The 19,824-nt window shown below is 44.1% G+C and overlaps 1 protein-coding gene across 3 annotated transcripts in view; it reads left to right on the top strand.

Moving 5' to 3' along the window:
• edc3 (enhancer of mRNA decapping 3 homolog (S. cerevisiae)) overlaps positions 1–19,824 on the top strand; it is a 170,772-nt gene that overhangs the window by 126,444 nt on the left and 24,504 nt on the right. For all 3 annotated transcript variants that reach the window (XM_063070490.1, XM_063070492.1, XM_063070493.1), the window contains one exon: positions 18,481–18,634. In XM_063070490.1, coding sequence (XP_062926560.1) covers positions 18,481–18,634 — 154 coding nt within the window. The remainder of the gene's footprint in view (positions 1–18,480; positions 18,635–19,824) is intronic.

Raw genomic sequence — 19,824 nt, forward strand, 5'->3', positions numbered from 1 at the left:
TTCTGACTTCCCCCTTCTGGGGTGTGCCCACTGCCTTGTACTTTAAACTAACCACCTGCTGTCTACAGTGCCGTTCTTATTTACAGCTGTTCTCTCATTGTCCAAGTGCAAGTTCCCAAGCTAGAACAGTAGACCAGTATTCAGATCAATTGCTGCTTGCATTGTTCACTCAGATCTAGAAATTCCACTTTACCCTCTTCATATTATGGAATAGAATTTGTCTCTGCCTGGTTTCCATACATTCACAGTAACTATAGCACGCCAGCTGTTACACAGACGTGACAGAGCAAACCTGAGTCTGATGCAGGGATTTGTCACAGAAAAGGTTTAGCAGCCTGAGAGAGGAAAAGATTCAAGGATGTGCTCAACAAAGCAGTATCCCCTCTGAATCTTGAGAATCAGGGATCCTTGAATTCTTAAAGTAGAGAGGAAACTTTTTGAGATAACTTTGAGGACCTAAAGTTCATGCAGAAAGATTGCGGAAACCCAGGAACTTGTACTGTTTGCATGTGCATATCAGGATAACAATACCTTAAAATAATTTCCTCGTTTTTGCGTTTTTAAATTCACTATTGCAAAGCCTCTTCCAGTGATGCCTACACTGAAGTTTAAATCTGCTCTTCAACGGGAGTTCAGTGAAACCATCTCTCACTGCTCCCCATCTATAATTTCTTCGGCCCTTCAACTTTTCGACCACATTTTGACTCAGACTCGCAACTTTCCAGCTGTTAGCTTCAACCCTCCCCCTCCTGTCTTCTCCTATCATTTTGGATCTCCCCCTCCCACTTTCAAATCTCTTACTAGCTCTTCTTTCAGTTAGTCCTAACGAAGGGTCTCGGCCCAAAACGTTGACTGTACCTCTTCCTATAGATGCTGCTTGGCCTGCTGTATTCACCGGCAATTTTTGTGTGTTGCTTGAAATTCCAGCATCAGCAGATTTCCTAGTGTTTGCGTTGTTAAAATCATTCAGCTTCATTTATAGGTTTAAAAACAAACGAATATCAGAAATTGCATGTGCAGGTGTGTGCATCTGACATTATCCTTATGGATTAATGCTGTAAGTTCTACTAAATAAAACTGAAGTGCTCCAAATTTGTTGATCTCTGTAATGGATCATTTTTGACATCAGGAGCAGTCCACTGAGTTGTGAGCTCAGTATTCAAGATGACATTTCAGATCCATTCCTTATCACAATCTTGCGGTATTAAAGTTTAATGGTGAGGTTGGATATAAATAATACAACTAGACTACAGTTTCATTCCTAATGGAAATTATTAGGCATTTCCTTATTCTGAATAACCTACATGGTGGATTGAATTTTAAATTGGAGCTATTTATTTTGTTTTTCATGCTAAGAATGGGGAAAAATGCTTGTCTGCCATAAACTCTTGATAAGGGCTTTGCATATAATGTTATCAAATATGCTAAAGACCTAGTTAACATCTCATTGGAACAATAGACAAAACAAGTGTTGACTTAAAAGCAGTGTGTTGCTAAGCATTTCAGTTGAAATCCTATTGAGATATCAAAGCTGACTAGGTATTAAAATGAAATTATTGGTTTGATTCCTCACTTGGCAAATCCACTGCACTACATGGGTCTACAAGCAGATTTGGCTGTTCCTGCTTTTACAGTGATCGTTAATGACACTTTTTCTTCTTTCCTTATATAACAATGGGTATGTATGTAAATCCAGCTAGAAAATGGAAGAAGATTTTTGTTTTTATACATTTCCTACATGGCCACTTATTGTAGGTCGGAGTATAGTAGTTAAACATAGGAGCACCTTCATAACACTTTTAATAAAGCAGATTATCATCTGTGGCTTACAACATCCGAGAATTTGTAAATGCTCGAACCAATGGCGCTTTGGAGAGCTTTCTCCTATGTTCCGTTCCCTTCCATTCAGAGCATTAAGCTTTTGTGGCAACCCACTTTCTAGCACACACGAACTGGCTCACAATAGCACGCGCAGGCAGAGGGCTGGCCCCAAAAAGGGCGCCAGGCCATCTTCACCAGCAGGGGGAAAATCCCGTGCGCGGAAAGAGTCTGGGAATATGCATTCCTCACAGTAGTCCCGCCCAGGGAGGGTGGGAACAGGAAGGCTTTAAAGCAGGCCGCGAAGTTTGAATAAATCTCTTTTATCGCAACTCCAACTCACCGACTCCATGTGGTTATTCTAGCACTGTGTGTAGCACACCGCTACAATTGGTGACCCTGACGGCCCAAATGATATCTGGGCCAGAGATGACCGACGTCGCATCTGTTCACGCAGTTTCGTTACAACTGCCAAGCTTTTGGCCGCTGAGACTCTGTCTGTGGTTGGAACAAGCAGAAGCACAATTCCACATTCGGCAGATAACCTCGGAGTCCACTCACTACTACTACGTGCTGAGCTCTCTCGACCAAGAGACTGCTGCACAAGTTGAGGAGTTTATACAGTCGCCCCCAGAGAACGGCAAATACACAGCATTCAAAGCCCTGCTCATAAGGACTTTTGGACTCTCGTGGCGCGAACGAGCACGCCGCTTAATGCACCTGGATGGTTTGGGAGACAGGCCGCCATTGGCATTAATGAATGAAATGCTGGCCCTGGCTGAAGGACACAAACCCTGCCTCATGTTTGAGCAGGCGTTCCTAGAGCAACTGCCCGAGGACATACGCCTGCTGCTATCCGACACAGATTTCAGCAACCCCCGAGAGGTGGCGGCCCGAGCAGGTGTGTTGTGGAATGCCAAGAAGGAGAGAGGGGTGTCCGTCGCACAGATCACCAAGCCGCGGGCCCAACGACAGACCAGACCAGGCCCGGCAGCAGAGCCCAACAAACAATGGTGCTTCTACCACCAGCGGTGGGGCACAGAGGCCCGCCGCTGTAGACCACCCTGCAAATTCCCGGGAAACGCCAAGGCCCAGCCGCCGATCGCTACGGCGGCTGGCCATCAGGACAGCCTCCTGTACGTCTGGGACAAGCAGTCGGGATGCCGATTTTTGGTCGACACCAGAGTGGAGATCAGCATTTTACCTCCAACGAGCTACGACACCCGCAACAGAGAACCCGGACCCACCCTGAGGGCCGCAAATGGCAGCACAATACGAACCTACGGCACCCGCATGGTGCGGCTACAGTTCAGCTCCCGCCGGTTCACGTGGGACTTCACACTGGCTGCCGTGGCCCAACCACTCCTGGGGGCGGATTTTCTGCGAGTCCACAGCCTGCTGGTCGACCTGCAAGGGAAGCGACTAGTCCACGCCAAGACTTTTCAAACGTTCTCCCTGGGTGAAGCGAAGTTGCCAGCCCCACACCTGGAGTCCATCACGCTGTCCAACGATGAATTCACCAGAGTCCTGGCGGATTTCCCATCAGTACTGACATCGCAGTTCACGGCAGCCATGCCCAGACACGGAGTACAGCACCACATCCTGACCCAGGAACCACCCCTCCACGCCCGTGCTCGAAGGCTTCCCCCGGACAAGCTCCAACTGGCGAAGGAGGAGTTCAAGAAGATGGAGGAATTGGGGATCATACGACGGTCCGACAGCCCATGGGCCTTCCCCCTGCACATGGTGCCTAAGGCAACGGGGGGCTGGAGACCATGCGGTGACTACCGCAGACTGAACGAGGCGACAACGCCAGACCGCTACCCTGTGCTGCACATTCAAGACTTTGCAGCAAACCTACACGGTGCAAGGATCTTTTCCAAAGTAGACCTCATCCGGGGATACCATCAAATCCCGGTACATCCGGATGATATCCCCAAAACAGCACTCATCACCCCGTTCGGACTTTTGGAATTCCGCTGAATGCCGTTTGGTCTAAAGAATGCTGCACAGACTTTCCAGCGGCTAATGGACGCGGTGGGACGTGACCTGGACTTTGCATTCATCTATTTGGACGACATCCTCATAGCCAACAGTAGTCGGCAGGAGCATCTGTCCCACCTCCGCCAGCTCTACTCCCGCCTGAGCGAATTCGGCCTTACAATCAACCCACCCAAATGCCAGTTTGGACTCGATACTATCGACTTCCTGGGCCACAGGATTACTAAAGACGGGGCAACCCCACTGCCCGCCAAGGTAGACGCGGTCCGCAACTTCCCCTGACCCAACACAGTCAAAGGCCTGCAGGAATTTGTGAGTATGGTGAATTTCTACCACCGTTTTCTCCCCTCAGCAGCCCGAACCATGCGCCCCCGTTCACTCTAATGTCGGGTAAGGGCAAGGACATTACCTGGGACGAAGAGGCAGCAGCCGCTTTCGTTAAAACCAAAGAAGCCTTGGCAAACGCCGCGATGCTAGTGCACCCCAGAACGGACGTTCCTACTGCCCTCACTGTGGACGCATCCAACACAGCAGTCGATGGAGTGCTGGAACAACTGATTGAGGGTCGCTGGCAACCCCTGGCGTTCTTCAGCAAACACCTACGACCACCTGAACTCAAATACAGTGCTTTCGACCGGGAGCTATTGGCATTATACCTGGCAATCCAGCATTTCAGGTACTTCTTAGAAGGTAGGCCCTTCACCGCATTCACAGACCACAAACCGCTAACCTTTGCGTTCATGAAGGTGTCCGACCCCTGGTCGTCCCACCAGCAGCGACATCTGTCCTACATCTCCGAGTACACGACGGACATCCGGCATGCCTCTGGAAAGGACAACGTCGTGGCGGACGCACTATCCAGACCTACCATACAGGCCCTGTCCCGGGGATGGACTATGCAGCGCTGGCAGAGGCACAGCAGGAAGACGCTGAGATCCCCAGTTACAAGACTGCAGTCTCCGGTTTACAGCTCCAAGACCTCCCCGTAGGCCCAGGTGAGAGGACCCTACTATATGACGTAGCTACCGGCCAACCCCACCCCGTCGTCCCAGTGGCCTGGCGCCGGCGGGTTTTCAAATCCATTCACAACTTAGCGCACCCCTCCATCAGGACAACCGTCCGGCTGGTCTCCAACAGATTCGTGTGGCATGGGCTTCGTAAACAGGTCAGTGAATGGGCCAAAAGATGCATGCAGTGCCAAACGGCCAAGCGGCACACCAAGGCTCTGCCGCAGCAGTTTGAACCCACCTGCCGGAGGTTCGACCACATTCATGTGGATATCGTGGGGCCCCTGCCAGTGTCGCGAGGAGCGCGGTACCTCCTAACTATGATAGACCACTTCACCAGATGGCCAGAGGCAGTCCCGCTCACCGACACCACCTCCAAATCCTGCGCCCGAGCACTGATCGCAACCTGGGTAGCCTGCTTCGGGGTACCGGCCCACATTACCTCCGACAGGGGCGCCCAGTTCACCACCCACAGTCGAATGGACTAGTGGAGCGTTTCCACCGTCACCTGAAGTTGGCTCTCATGGCCCGCCTGGAGGGGCCTAACTGGGTGGACGAACTTCCCTGGGTCCTGCTCGGAATCCGCACGGCGCCCAAAGAGGATCTACACACCTCGTCGGCCGAGTTGGTGTACGGCGCACCCCTGGTCGTCCCAGGAGAGTTCATACCAGCCCCAAGGGGTGAAGAGGAAGAACCCGCAGCAGTCCTGGACAGACTACGTGAGAGGCTCGGTAACCTGGCCCCCATCCCCACTTCACAGCACGGACAGAGCCCGACCTGCGTACCCAAAGACCTGCAGAACTGTAAGTTTCTTTTTGTACGACGGGGCGGACACCGGGCACTGCTACAGCAGCCCTACGAGGGGCCGTTTAAGGTGATCAGGAACAACGGGTCCACGTTCGTGCTGGACATTGGGGGGAGAGAGGAGGTTTTCACGGTGGACGGACTCAAACCGGCCCATGTGGACTTGGCACAGCCGGTCCAGGCTCAGGCACCACGGCACAGGGGCAGACCTCCCAAACAGAGGCCGATCCAGACTGTGGACATTGGGGGAGGTAGCGCCGGTTCTGGGGGGGGTTTATGTGGCGACCCACTTTCTAGCACACATGAACCAGCTCACAATAGCACGCGCAGGTAGAAGGCCGGCCCCAAAAAGGGCGCCAGGCCATCTTCACCAGCAGGGGGAAAATCCCGCACGCAGAACGGGTCTGGGAATATGCATTCCCCACTGGGAAGGCTTTAAAGCAGGCCGCGAAGTTTGAATAAATCTCTTTCATCGCAACTCCAACTCACCGACTCCGTGTGGTTATTCTAGCGCTGTGTGTAGCACACCGCAACACTTTGATCTTAGCTAGAAAGTACTTACTAAAGGTTCATCTTGGTTTGAATAGACTGTCTTTACAAATTGAAATATTCAGGGCATTGTCCCTTTCTCAAACCATTTAATTAGGTAAATTACCCTGTATTTCAATGACCCATTTGTGAACAACAGCTTGGTGTTGCAGCGGCCTCAGATTTCCCTAATGGACTTCAGCCCAAAGTTAAGCATGCTACCAGTCACCCATACGTGGAGAAACTTCTGATGCTAGAATGTTTTTTAAATTTACAAAAATAGAATTTTTTTGAACGAATAAACTATTCATTCCTACAGGGAAGAATGGTAGAGTAGTGGTCTGTCCCCCACTTTTGCTTCGCTACATCGACGACTGCATTGGCGCTGCTTCCTGCACGCATGCAGAACTCGTTGACTTTACTAACTTTGCCTCCAACTTTCACCCTGCCCTCAAGTTTACCTGGTCCATTTCAGAAACCTCCCTCCCCTTTCTCGATCTTTCTGTCTCTGTCTCTGGAGACAGCTTATCCACTGATGTCTACTATAAGCCTACTGACTCTCACAGCTATCTGGACTATTCCTCTTCTCACCCTGTCTCTTGCAAAAACGCCATCCCCTTCTCGCAATTCCTCCGTCTCCGCCACATCTGCTCTCAGGATGAGGCTTTTCATTCTAAGACGAGGGAGGTGTCTTCCTTTTTTAAAGAAAGGGGCTTCCCTTCCTCCACTATCAACTCTGCTCTTAAACGCATCTCCCCCATTTCACGTACATCTGCTCTCACTCCATCCTCCCGCCACCCCACTAGAAATAGGGTTCCCCTGGTCCTCACCTACCACCCCACCAGCCTCCGGGTCCAACATATTATTCTCCGTAACTTCCGCCACCTCCAACGGGATCCCACCACTAAGCACATCTTTCCCTCCCCCCCCCCCGCATTCCGCAGGGATCGCTCCCTACACAACTCCCTTGTCCATTCGTCCCCCCCATCCCTCCCCACTGATCTCCCTCCTGGCACTTATCCATGTAAGTGGAACAAGTGCTACACATGCCCTTACACTTCCTCTCTTACCACCATTCAGGGCCCCAAACAGTCCTTCCAGGTGAGGCAACACTTCACCTGTGAGTCGGCTGGGGTAATATACTGCGTCCGGTGCTCCCGATGTGGCCTTTTATATATTGGCGAGACCCGACGCAGACTGGGAGACCGCTTTGCTGAACATCTATGCTCTGTCCGCCAGAGAAAGCAGGATCTCCCAGTGGCCACACATTTTAATTCCACATCCCATTCCCATTCTGACATGTCTATCCACGGCCTCCTCTACTGTAAAGATGAAGCCACACTCAGGTTGGAGGAACAACACCATATATTCCGTCTGGGTAGCCTCCAACCTGATGGCATGAACATCGACTTCTCTAACTTCCGCTAATGCCCCACCTCCCCCTCATACCCCATCTGTTACTTATTTTTATGCACACATTCTTTCTCTCACTCTCCTTTTTCTCCCTCTGTCCCTCTGAATATACCCCTTGCCCATCCTCTGGGTCCCCCCCCCTTGTCTTTCTTCCCGGACCTCCTGTCCCATGATCCTCTCGTATCCCTTTTGCCTATCACCTGTCCAGCTCTTGGCTCCATCCCTCCCCCTCCTGTCTTCTCCTATCATTTTGGATCTCCCCCTCCAACTTTCAAATCCCTTACTCACTCTTCCTTCAGTTAGTCCTGACGAAGGGTCTCGGCCTGAAACGTCGACTGCACCTCTTCCTACAGATGCTGCCTGGCCTGCTGCGTTCACCAGCAACTTTTATGTGTGTTGCTTGAATTTCCAGCATCTGCAGAATTCCTGTTGTTAAGAGTAGTGGTAGTGTATTGCTTTAAAGCACTGGTGATCACCGACTGGGGCCTTAAGGAGCTCTTGTCTGTAAGGAGTTTGTATTTTCTTCCTGTGACTGTGGGAGTTTCCTCTGGGTGCTCTGGTTTACTCCCATATTCTAAAAAGGGTTAGTGTTAGTAAATTGTAGCTGCCAATTGTTAGTGAATATGTTGGTGCCAAAAGCATGGCGACACCCACAGGCTGTCCCTGCTCCTTCACACTGTGTTGGTCATTGATGCAAAGCGACATATTTCACTGTTTCAAAGTTTTGATGCGCATGTGACAAATACAGATAATCTTTAAACTATTTGGTCACTTTGCAAAGTGAAGTGATCTGGAAGTTTTAAATTTGAAAGCCTGTTTCTGAGTCTACATGAAGATGGATAGATTATTTTCACATGTTGTTTATCTTACCTTAAGATTTTGTGATGCTTTTACTTGGGAAAAGTAGAGCTTAAATTGTAAACTGACAGAGGTTCCAAGAATACTTTCTATAAAATTTAAATAAAGTCCTATTTTCTCCTTGCATCTATAATTGCAAATGGTGTTCCACAGTTCCTTTGATCAACAAAATCGAGTTTTTTGTGAGGTTAAAAGCCATTTTTCTTTGAGTTGTACAGTGAAGATGTTCGCTGAGCAGTTTTGGTTAGGGAGTTTTAAAGCAGCAATAACTATACTACTTGTACTTAATTTGTCGGTAAAGTATGTTGTGATAGCCTAATGCCTTGAAACTTCTACATCATTTGATGACTTTTTGGCCTTGGGATTTTATCAGAATGCTGGGTGAGGTGTCTGTTTTTTTTATTGACAGGATGTACGAAGCATTTAAAGTTTCAAGGGCCGTTTTAAGCTAATTAATCGCACGTGCCACACCCAGTACAGTTCCAATTCCACCCCTTACTTCCCAGTGGTAAGCAGCTGCAGTACAGTGTTGCTTATCCTTTCCATGCCTCCAGTCCTACCACACAGATCTGTGAGACACTCACAAACCTTGGGGCAGGAAGGGGTGCAACTTTGATGTAAACACCTCTGGTGCAGCATTGACTTGACTCGGGCTGTCAAACTAGCAGCTCCCTCTACGCTATATATTTAGTGTATCGTATTGGTGACTTGGCCCATCACACTAGCATGTGCTTGTCCAATAATCTTCAGTCTGAACAAGTTATACTACACTAGCTCTAACCCTTTCAGTCATTGTGGGAAACTGAATTGTTGTGAAACAAATCAAGGAGGCATGAAATGTAATGCCAGAAGTTAACTGCATTGCTAACTCCCTCTCATGCCAGTTAGTATGTGATGCTTATCGTAGATTTTGCCATCCCTTGTACATAGCAGCTTATGATCCAAATTGTAGTTGGCAAATTCTGCAGAGTTGTTTGAATGAAATACAACATGACTAAATCAGTGCTTTGTAGCTTAAGTTTGAATAGAAGCCCTGGATTTTTATTGAATCCATTCAATTGAGTTGAATCGCCAAAAAATGCATCGTTTGGAATGTAAATCAAGAGCGCCACCTACCTTGACTTCTGGATTAAACAGACTAATTTGCATTTTAGACCATATGATACAGGAGCAGAATCAGGCCACTCAACCTGTTGAGTCTGCTCCACCATGTTCTTGTGTAGAGATGAGGGCTTCTTGGGAGGTAATTCCAGAACAGAGGGTCTTGGTAGACAGTGCTGAAGAATTTAAATTGAGGTGTGGAAGGGGCGTCCAGGAGTGGATCCAGTGATAAGTCAGTAGGAAGGCAGGTCAGAGGAACTGAACCCCCTCTTACAGTCCCAACTCACTCTCAGCTTGTTTCCATCTGTTGGTCAATGATCCACTATGGATTTTCACCAGATGTTACGTTGTTTCTGATTTGGAGGATCCATCGTTCTCAGTCTTTAAGCTTCCTTCGTCAATCTTAATAGTATGTATAATAGTTTGGATTTTTTATGTAAAATGCCAGACAAAGCATATTAACTCCTCCAAGTCTTTGCTTGGAAGTACTTAAAAGAAAAGTTGTCAAGTTCACCTGAAGTCAAGCAGTTCATTTTTGGCACAGCCCTGTTAGTACGTAAGTTGCCTAGTTATACTGCTATCCCAAAGTACAAAAGACTCAAGTTTAAAAAGTGTTTTACAAGCACATCAGAGCTGACCCATCAGAGTGGAATTTAATGTTGGTGAATTATGCAATTGCTATGGGTAAGGCAAAGCAACTTAATATTTTTGAAACTTTTCCTACAACTTTCCCACTTTTGAAATCTTTAGTTTTGGTGCATGTGGCCGGTATCTGTTTAACACCATAGCTGAAGGACAACATTGAACTAGGCATTCCTCAGACAAATTTGTTTTCTCAGCAGTCAATTTTGTATGTATCCTCAATGCCGTTTTCTCCATTATTTCCACGCTTGAAGAAAATGCAACTGATTTACATTTAACAGCCACAAATCTGTGACCATCTAATCAATGATTTCAAATTGACTGCAAGGGAAAACTACAAAATTGTGCTGTGCTCTGATGTTTCCTTCAGGGAATATGCATAAGAATGAAGCTACTGAGTTAATAATCTAGTGTCTTGGACAAATAGGAGACTAAATTAGTGAGTGAAATTTGAATTTGTAGATTAATCTGGTTTTGAAAACCTAACACCTGTAATGGTAACAATTACAGTGCAAGTTCACTTTTGTCCTTAGTGGATGCAGTTTATGTGTGATTCCAGGGCCACAGCAGCATAGTGATTTACCTATTTTGGATCAGTATTGTCCATTTCTGGTCACTTCAATGATGCAAGGTGAGAGTGCAGGAAAGATTTGCTTTAATGAATCTAAAATAGAGAACTTCAGCAAAGAAGATTGGAGAACTGTATGGGATGTATATGATCCAGGTTGTTCAGATAGGTTAAGTAGAAGAGAGCCATTCCTTTGAAATGATTTAAGGACTAGAAGCACAGTATTGGAATTCTGAGGGACAGGGGAAGGAAGTGCAAATCAGATACAAGGAGTTTCTCCCCTCCCCATCCCCCATCCCCCTAACAGTAAAGTTATGATGTTACCTATAAAGGTGGTGGAAACAGCTTCCAGAAATGAATAATTTGCAGTTATGGGGACAAATATTGATGCAATTATAAAGAAGGTATGTTAGTGGCTATATTTTATGGGGAGTTTGAGGAGATTTTGTATGTCACTGAAGACTCCAGCTAATTTCTACAGAAGTACTGTGGAGAGGTTGCATCTGGTATAGAGAGGGGGATGCACAGGATCGGAAGAAGCTGCAGAGGGTTGTAAACTCAACAAGCTTTATTATGGGTGTAGCCTCCCCAGCGTTGAGGAAATGTACAAAAGGCGATATGTCAAAAAGGCAGCATTCTTCATTCTCCACCTCCCAGGACATGCCCCCTTTTCATAACTACATCAAAGAGAAGGTATAAGAGCCCGAAGACACACACTCAACATTTTAGGAACAGCTTCTTCCCTTCTGTTAGATTTCTGAATGGACAATGAATCAACCCATGAATACTACCTCATTGTTTTTGCTCTTTATGCCACTACTTGTTTTTTATAATTTTGTAATTTATAGTTTTTAATGTTTTGCAATGTATTGCTGCCACAAAACAACTCATTTCACAATGTGTGCCAGTGATAATTAACCTAATCTAATTCTGAGAAGGTAGGGGAATGGGATTTCTAGATTTGCTGTAGCAGAAACCAGTGTAAAGAGCTGAATGCAGTTCTGTGTATGTTATAACAATTCTCTGACCATTTTTTTTTGCCGCCTTAAATAGCCAAGAAAACCAAATATTTTTATCAAACAAATCCACTAAATAACACCAAACAAAACTCATCTTAAACTTATATTGACTTACAGCATAGTCAACCAAATGGTATGGGAGTCGGGGTATAAGGTGAATCATTAATAGTCATTAAATAATAACTTTGCCTGTAGCACCCACATTGTATGTAACAAATAAATGTTCTGGTTTGAGCCATTTTAAAGCGACATGCCACCAGTCGTACAGTGCTTCATGCTGCAAGGAGATTAATTTATTGCAAAGAGATTTCCTGCATCAAATTGTTCTTCTTGTACACATTTGCTGTCAGCAGTATTTGCATTGGCCTTCACTGACACCTTCTCTAAATGCGCTGTAGGCTTTAATGTCTCTGGGCCTTCAGACTTCATACAAAATGATTTGGGTTCCTTCTCGATGTTCTATAAGCCTCATCATTCTTCAACTAGCATCCCGTGTCCAGAACTGCATTGAGCACCTTCTTTACTTTGACTAAATTCAGAAATGTTTGTTGGCCGTGAGATGCTTTAGAGTGTCCTGAGGCCACGAAAAGTGTTCTGTAACAAGTCTTTTTCACTTTCAGAGTAGATGTTGCAGAATGCAGAGTGGAATATCACCAGCATGTGCCCATGTGCAACTTCTTAAAAATGTAAACCCATATTCTTTCCCTGGCAATCAAGAAATAAAATTTTACCAGTTTTTGGTAGTAACTGTAAAGTAGACTTTTTGGGGTTTCTCCTCAGTTGCATATACCATGCTATATGTTAGTATTCTCCTTAATCAAGTTTGGATTTTTTTTTGTTCCTTCTTAACAGAAACAGGATTGTTTTGGTCATTTCCCTTTACAAAATCAAGGTACATTTAAGTTAAAAGATGTAAAAGGTTCTGTATCCATTCAAAGGTATTTGAATCTAAATGTTTTACTAGTTAGTTTCCATTTATGAAATATTGTAATATGTGCATGAGAGCACCATCGGAGCAACAGTTTTAATGCTCAGTGTATGTTTTGTGATGTGTATATTCTGCCTTAATTTCAGAATCAAGTTTGTTATCACTGACACGTCTCATGAAATTTGTTGTTTTGTGACAGCAGTTTAGTGCAATATGCTACAAATATAAAATATACTATATACTCAAATATTTTATTTATTTTAATTTTATTTAGCGATACAGTGCAGGGTAGGCCCTTTTGGCTATTCAAGCCACACTAGCCCAGCAGTCCCTGACAAACCCAATGAACACTAATCTAATCAAGGGACATTTTAAAGGTTTAACGGTCCAATGACCAATTAACCTACCCAATATATCTGTGGACTGTGGGATGGAACCAGAGCACCCGGAGAAAAAACCCATGCTTTCTATTTGGAGGATGTTCAGAGACTCCTTACAGAACGGTGCTGGAATTGAACTCCAGTACGCCCCCAGTTGTAATCGTGTCGTGCTAACTGCTACTCTACCATGGTACTATAAATTACAATTTTAAAATATTAAAAAAAGCATAGTGAAAAATAGAGCAAAAATAATGATGTCATGGGTTCCTGGGCCGTTCAGAATCTGATTGCTTATTTGCAAAAAGTAAACATTGTCATCAAGTCCTAAAAGCACCAGTTTTGCTTGTAGCTCACCTGCATGTAATGATTAAGTTCCTGTTGCACTGTGTTGCAGTTGATAAATTCAGTCTCTGATATTCTTTGGAGTCTGAGAGTGATTTTTTTTTTTCACATGCATTTGTATATGGAACCTTAAATCTCAGTTTCAAATATTACTAGTTCTTAAACTATTCAGAACTCCAACACTCAGGTGATCATAGAGTTATAGACCACTACAGCACAGATCCTTGTCATACTCCTTTTGGTCCTCTTGTGTGACAGAAATCTTAAGAATTTTTTCCCGCAAAGAAAAGCATCCACACTAACCAGTGTTGCATGTTAAGAATTAAAAGCATTGTTCCTTGGCGACGTATGTTTACAAAATTGTGTGTTTTAGCCTGAAGTATACAGTAGCGGTTTCCTCATTCTTCATTGTTGCTGTGTAATTGGTATGTGCTGCATCTGAGCTACTCATTCAGAATTTCTTGAGAGGCATGCAAACAGGTTCTGGCAAAAAACATAAACTTGCCTGATGACTTTTGTTTTAAGTATGTGTATGTTTCAAGAGCCACCGGATTTGTTTCGATCCCTAAAGGCTAATAGACATCAGTCCTGTCATCTCTTGGTTACCTTTGAAAACAAACAGATCATCTGAAAAGTATAAGTTACCATGGTAGAGTGAAATTATAAAGAAATGAGGTACCATGTAATCTTAAGAGTTGACAGGTGCATCAATACTATCTAAGTTTCATGGGATGTTGCCTTATAGAATATCAAATGAGATATGTATAAGCTTTCCTGGCAGTTGTTTCAAGATTCAAGATCGTTCAATATCATTTCCAGAAAACAAGTGTAAAGGAGAATGAAATAATTGTTAAACCAGATACGATGCAGCACAAAAAAATGTTGAGCTAAAGAACATAATAAAAAACATGACAAATATAAATAGTATGCTGTCTGATATACATAGATTGATTTATGTCCATAAAGTGTCACACGGCACAGGACTGTCTACATAAGGTGACTCTGACAGGAAATTTTAAAGTAAAGTTGGTGGGCTGGGTTAGTGGTAGGGGTGTTGATCAGCTTTACTGTTTGGAGAAAAACTGTTTTGGGACTAGTGGTCCTGGCATTGGGTGTTGGGGTGGAGATGGGTCGCTACCAAAGGAGGTGTAAAGTGCTCCTCCCCCCCCACCCCCACACCCCATTAACCTGCAGGTCACTTCTGGGCATAGCCCGTTTTCTCTCTCCCCTCGGATCAGGGTCATGTGAAGCCATGGAAGCAGGAGGTGGATGGTCATACAAGCATCTGCTGAATATCACAAGTCCTAGTTATGTGATCACTGTTGCCAGGCAGACAATCTCTGAACAGTATTGGTAATGGCTGGGGTCACTAATCTTGTAAAGACACTGCCCAGAAGAAGGCAATGACAAATCACTTCTGAGAAAACTTTGCCAAGCACAATCATTGTCGTGGATAGACCATAATCGCCCACGTCATGCAACGTGGCACATTATGATGATGGTCCCGGGGTGGATGCTACATAGCCTCCTCCCTGATGGCAGTGGGTTATTGGTTAGCAACATTCACAATTATTTATTAGCCTTAGCAGTAACATAAAAGAAGAAACCCCTTACATTCACAATTGTAGACTTGGCTAGCTCTCTTTGCCTGGACATACAGGTGAAGAGCAGTATTGAGGTCACATACTGGAGCATGCCCTGTGAGAACTAAGTTATTAACACAAGTAGCCAGCAAAAGCCAAGCCAGGTATCTTTTGTGTTTATATTTATCCACAAGGTAAGCTCCCTGAGAACTGGTGAATCAGCTGTCATGAGCTGACAGGCTGCAGTTTGAACCCAGGCTTCCTGTATGGGGTCTGAGAATATAACTTGTGTTAGGTTGTTGGAATTTCAATATTGCAGATTTTTCAGGAGTTCTGTTGAAATTAATTTCCTCTCTTACAATGATTCTCCTGCTAATGTATACACCAGTTGAAAAAATGTGGTATGTATTATTTTCAGAGTGTAGAATTCATAGGAGTCATTTGTTCCTTTCAATCATGGATAAAAATTCTGTTTATTCACCTGTTCCAAAGTTCTGATACCAATAAAAATTTAACATTGAATATTGTGGCTTCAGAAAGTTGTGCTGATTAACTTATGTACGTTATAGTCTGCAGAACAGATAATTTCTGAAATAGTTAAGTACACAAGACTTTGTATTCAATCAGTAGACTGTTTTAATTTGTTAACATACTCTTAATCTTCTTGGAATTTTCTCATCCATGTATGGAACAGTCACTCTCCTCAGCCAACACTGCTGGCTGGAAATCTGCTTTACCGCCAGCTACTTTAATATCCTGCAAGAGCAGCTCTCCTACTATCTTTTCATTGTGTGTCTTTGTCTTGGGCTGTAATCATAGTCGCCTCAGTAGTGACTGGGCAGGTTAACTCATATCCCAGTGATTGTAGCACTGATTTCTACGTGTCTTTAAAGTTCTTGTTTGTCACATATACATTGAAACATACAGAGAAATATATCATTTGTGTCAATGGACAACAGTCCAAGGATATACTGAGGAGGAAGCATGTGTCACCATGCTTCTGGCTTGAACATAGGGTAGCTACAACTTACTAACGCTTCCTAACACATACAGCTGTGGAATTTGGGAGGAATTATAGTACCTGGAGGAAAGACGGGTCACAGGGAGAATATACAAGAACACACACACACACACACACACACACACACACACACACACACACACAGTGCTGGAGGAACTCCGCAGGCCAGGCAGCATCTATGGAAGAGTATATAGTCAACATTTCGGACTGAGACCATTCATCAGGACTTAGAGATAGCGGCAGGAATTGAACCTTGATTGCTAGCACTGTAAAGCATTATACTAGCCTCTATATGACAACGATTCCCTTCATTTTCTTCTTTCCTTCCCCACCCTCAAGATCCCAAGTATTCTTAATCTTCCAAAATACAAACCAGAGGCATCATTCCTGTGAGCTATTTATGATAATGTACAGTATATAAAGGTATCAACAACACTGCTTTATAAGTAGCTTTAGCTTCCCACTGAAGATTTTTGGAGATATAATTTATGATATATTTGGTTTTAATTTAGATTGACTGGATTCCCCAGTGACTCAGTTGCATAATGTATAACTTCTTAATTGTTCCTGAAGAATATATCTGGATTTCACTACAAGCAGCTGCTCGTGGAATACTTAAGAGTTTCAGGGAATGCACATTAATTTTATTGATGTTCATTACTTGTTTTCCAGTTGTCAAGTAGAATTACAAGAAAAATAACTTTCCTTTGTAAATCAGCTTGCTTTTTAACTTGCTCTAATAAAGGGTACCTGAACATACTTTTAGGGTTACTTCAGTCTTGGCTTTTTATTATTGGGAACCAGGAGGTACCTAACCACTTCCTGGCTTTCTTATATTCTCTCTTATTGTTGTACCTGGTTTGTGTTAATTGCATCTTTAAATGACGCATCAGAGTGGGAATTCATCATTTTTAACATCTGTCTATCCCATCATCCTGCATTAAATATTCATCAGCTGGCTGCCTTCAATAAACGGTATTAAGCAGTCTATTGGCTTTCACCTCACTTATTTTGTCGACTGTAAAATGGCACAGTTACCAACATGTATTGTTTAAGTCATTGCAGCTTTTGCTTTATATAATGGGGGTATCGTCATCAGATATATCACCTCTGCTCTTTAGCCACTGAAGAAAGTCTCCATACTTGGAGAACCTAGTTGCAATTTTTTTCAAGATTTAAACTGGTGCACAATGCAGTTTTGAGTGAGAAGTGCATGGATTTTTGTGAGAGTTCTTAATACTGGATAATTCAGTTTAGATTTCCTTTTATCTACTAAGAGTAGCATAATTCTGGTATAATGTTTGGATATGGGTGCCATCGACAGCATTTACCATGTCTCCCTTATGGCAACTTGCTGGGTCAGTTCAGATGCCTGTTATTCTGTTGTGCTGCTCTGGGATTGGAATCATTATACGAGCTATATAGTAACGGCTTCACATTACTAAAGAATACTAGTGAAATAGTTCACTATGATAGCAGACATCCCACCTCTCCCGCATATTGATAGCAGCTCCCTGATGCCTGCAAATTATATACAATATCCCTGCAATCAATTTTTTTTTGTGAGCGAGGGAGGGGGAGAGAGGGGTAAAAAAGAGAATATCCTGATAGGTGTACTTAGCACAAAGAGACACCAATCAGTTTTCTCTGTGGGCAGGCTTTACAGTCGATCTCCCCCCCCCCCCTCCCCTCTCTCACTCTCCCCTCTCTCTCCCTCCCTCCATCAGTTCAGGTTAGTGTCCTGCAGCGCCATAGCAGAGTGTTCCAAAAAGAGAACATATAAAACGTGCTTCACCCCAGCCTACACTAAAGTGTACCCTTGCCTAATAGGGGTCAAAAATAATGACTGTGTTGCTCGCTGCACTGTTTGCAACAGTGACTTTCCCATTGCCCATAGTGGGTTAAATGACTGTAAAAGACATGTTGAGGTGAGTCCTGGATTATGTCTCAACTAACCTTGAAGGACTGGTGCCAAACTGCAAAAGTTTGCCAGTTGATGAGTTCTGGGGGAAGCTGTCCAAAGTAAAATCTGTGAGCACAGGGCAGTTGAAATTCAAAGAGCTCTGCTAATTGATGAAGCTGCTTTTGGTGCTGCCAAATTCTAATTGTGATGGTAGAAAGGGCATTCAGCATGGTGCGTCACATTAAGACAGAATTCAGAAGTCAACTATCTCACAAAATACTTGTGAATCTGATGTCTTGCAAAATTAACAAATTCATTGACACAGACTGCTATGAGGATGAGACTTTCGGTTGAGACCTCCCTGAAATAAGTTTTTGCAAGGTGGGATGTCTGTGATAGCTTCATATTCACTTTTGCAACTAGTTAAACTGAACATCTATTGTACATTGGGCTTGAGCTCACATTCTCTTTCTTGGTTAGTTGGTGAAAGGGCCAAATAAGCTAACACTGCAATTGGTTTGGATTTTTTCCATATTTGATAGTTGGTTTTCTTTTGCATTACAGATTCGGGATTGGTTGTTCCTAGTATTTCTTATGACTTGCACAAAAGGCTGCTGGCAATTGCAGAACGGCATGGCCTATCGTTGGAACGCAGATTGGAAATGATTGGTGTATGTGCCAGCCAGATGACACTAACACTTCTTGGTGGGCCTAACAGGTACCTCTTGTGTTAATGTTGATCATTGTGCCTTATGTTTCAAAAGGACTTGCAGGTTGCCACTTCATTCATCTTTTGTTTCCCCAGTAATTTTGCTTTTAAGAAATGAATTATTCGAGGTTTTCAAACATCATTATTGAACTTCACCTCTCGCACCCCCCCCCCAGGGTTGAGGGATCCAGAACTAGAGTGCATAGGTTTAAGGTGAAAGGGTAAAGATTAATAAGGAACCAAGGAACAACGTTTTCACCAGAGGGAAGTTGATATGTTCAGTTAACCACAAGAGAAAGTGGTTGAGACAGGTATGGGCAAATGGGACCAGCTTAAATGAGAATCTTGTCTGACTTGGGCCAGTTGGGCCAAAGAGCCTGTTTCCGTGCGGGGTACTGCAATTACATAGGCAGTGGATGATCTTGTACTTTCATCTCGTGTCTTATCTGATCTGGTTTGAAACTTGAGCAAAATGGTTTCTAAACTTTTAACCCTTTCAGAGGAAAAGATCCAAAGATCAGCCACTTCTAACCAATTCTCCCCATCTTTTAGCACCACTTAACTAAATTTTTATTCAATCCCATTTTTCACATACATGGAAGCACTCCTTTATTAACCTGTTTGCCCTCGTCAGCATTTGGTGCATGCCTTCATTCTCTAGGATTCAAGAACAAAGTATGGTTACTCAAATCAATGTTTGCTGTAGTGTAAAACTTAACTGCTGTTTGTAACTTATGTCCTCTATCAAACTTTAAAAATGGCATCATCATCAGAGTAAGCACTTGAAAGTATTAACTCCAGTATTAATGTACAAAGGGATATTGGGGTACAACTCCATAGTTCACTGCAAATGGAGCATGTTGATGGGGTCGTAAAGAAGGTGTTTGTAAAGGCACTAAGTTCAAGAGACGAGTGATCTATTGAAGCTTTTATTTAAAAAAAAAACTCTGGTTAGGCTACAGCTGGAATATTTCCATAAGTTTCCATCACCTTTTTAGAGGAAGCATGTTGCAGGTGTGGAGAGGCCTTAGAAGAGGTTTGCAAGGATGTTGCCTGAGTTTAGAGGGTATGTGGCTGGATTGCACTGCTAGGGGTGGTGATGGAGGTGGAGAGGATAGAAGCTTCTAAGAGGATCTTATATTGGCATATGCAGAGAATACTGTGGGATATGGACTACTTGCAGACAGAAGGAATTAGAT

The sequence above is a fragment of the Mobula hypostoma genome, chromosome 18, assembly GCF_963921235.1.
Source record: "Mobula hypostoma chromosome 18, sMobHyp1.1, whole genome shotgun sequence".
In the NCBI taxonomy this organism is placed as follows: domain Eukaryota; kingdom Metazoa; phylum Chordata; class Chondrichthyes; order Myliobatiformes; family Myliobatidae; genus Mobula; species Mobula hypostoma.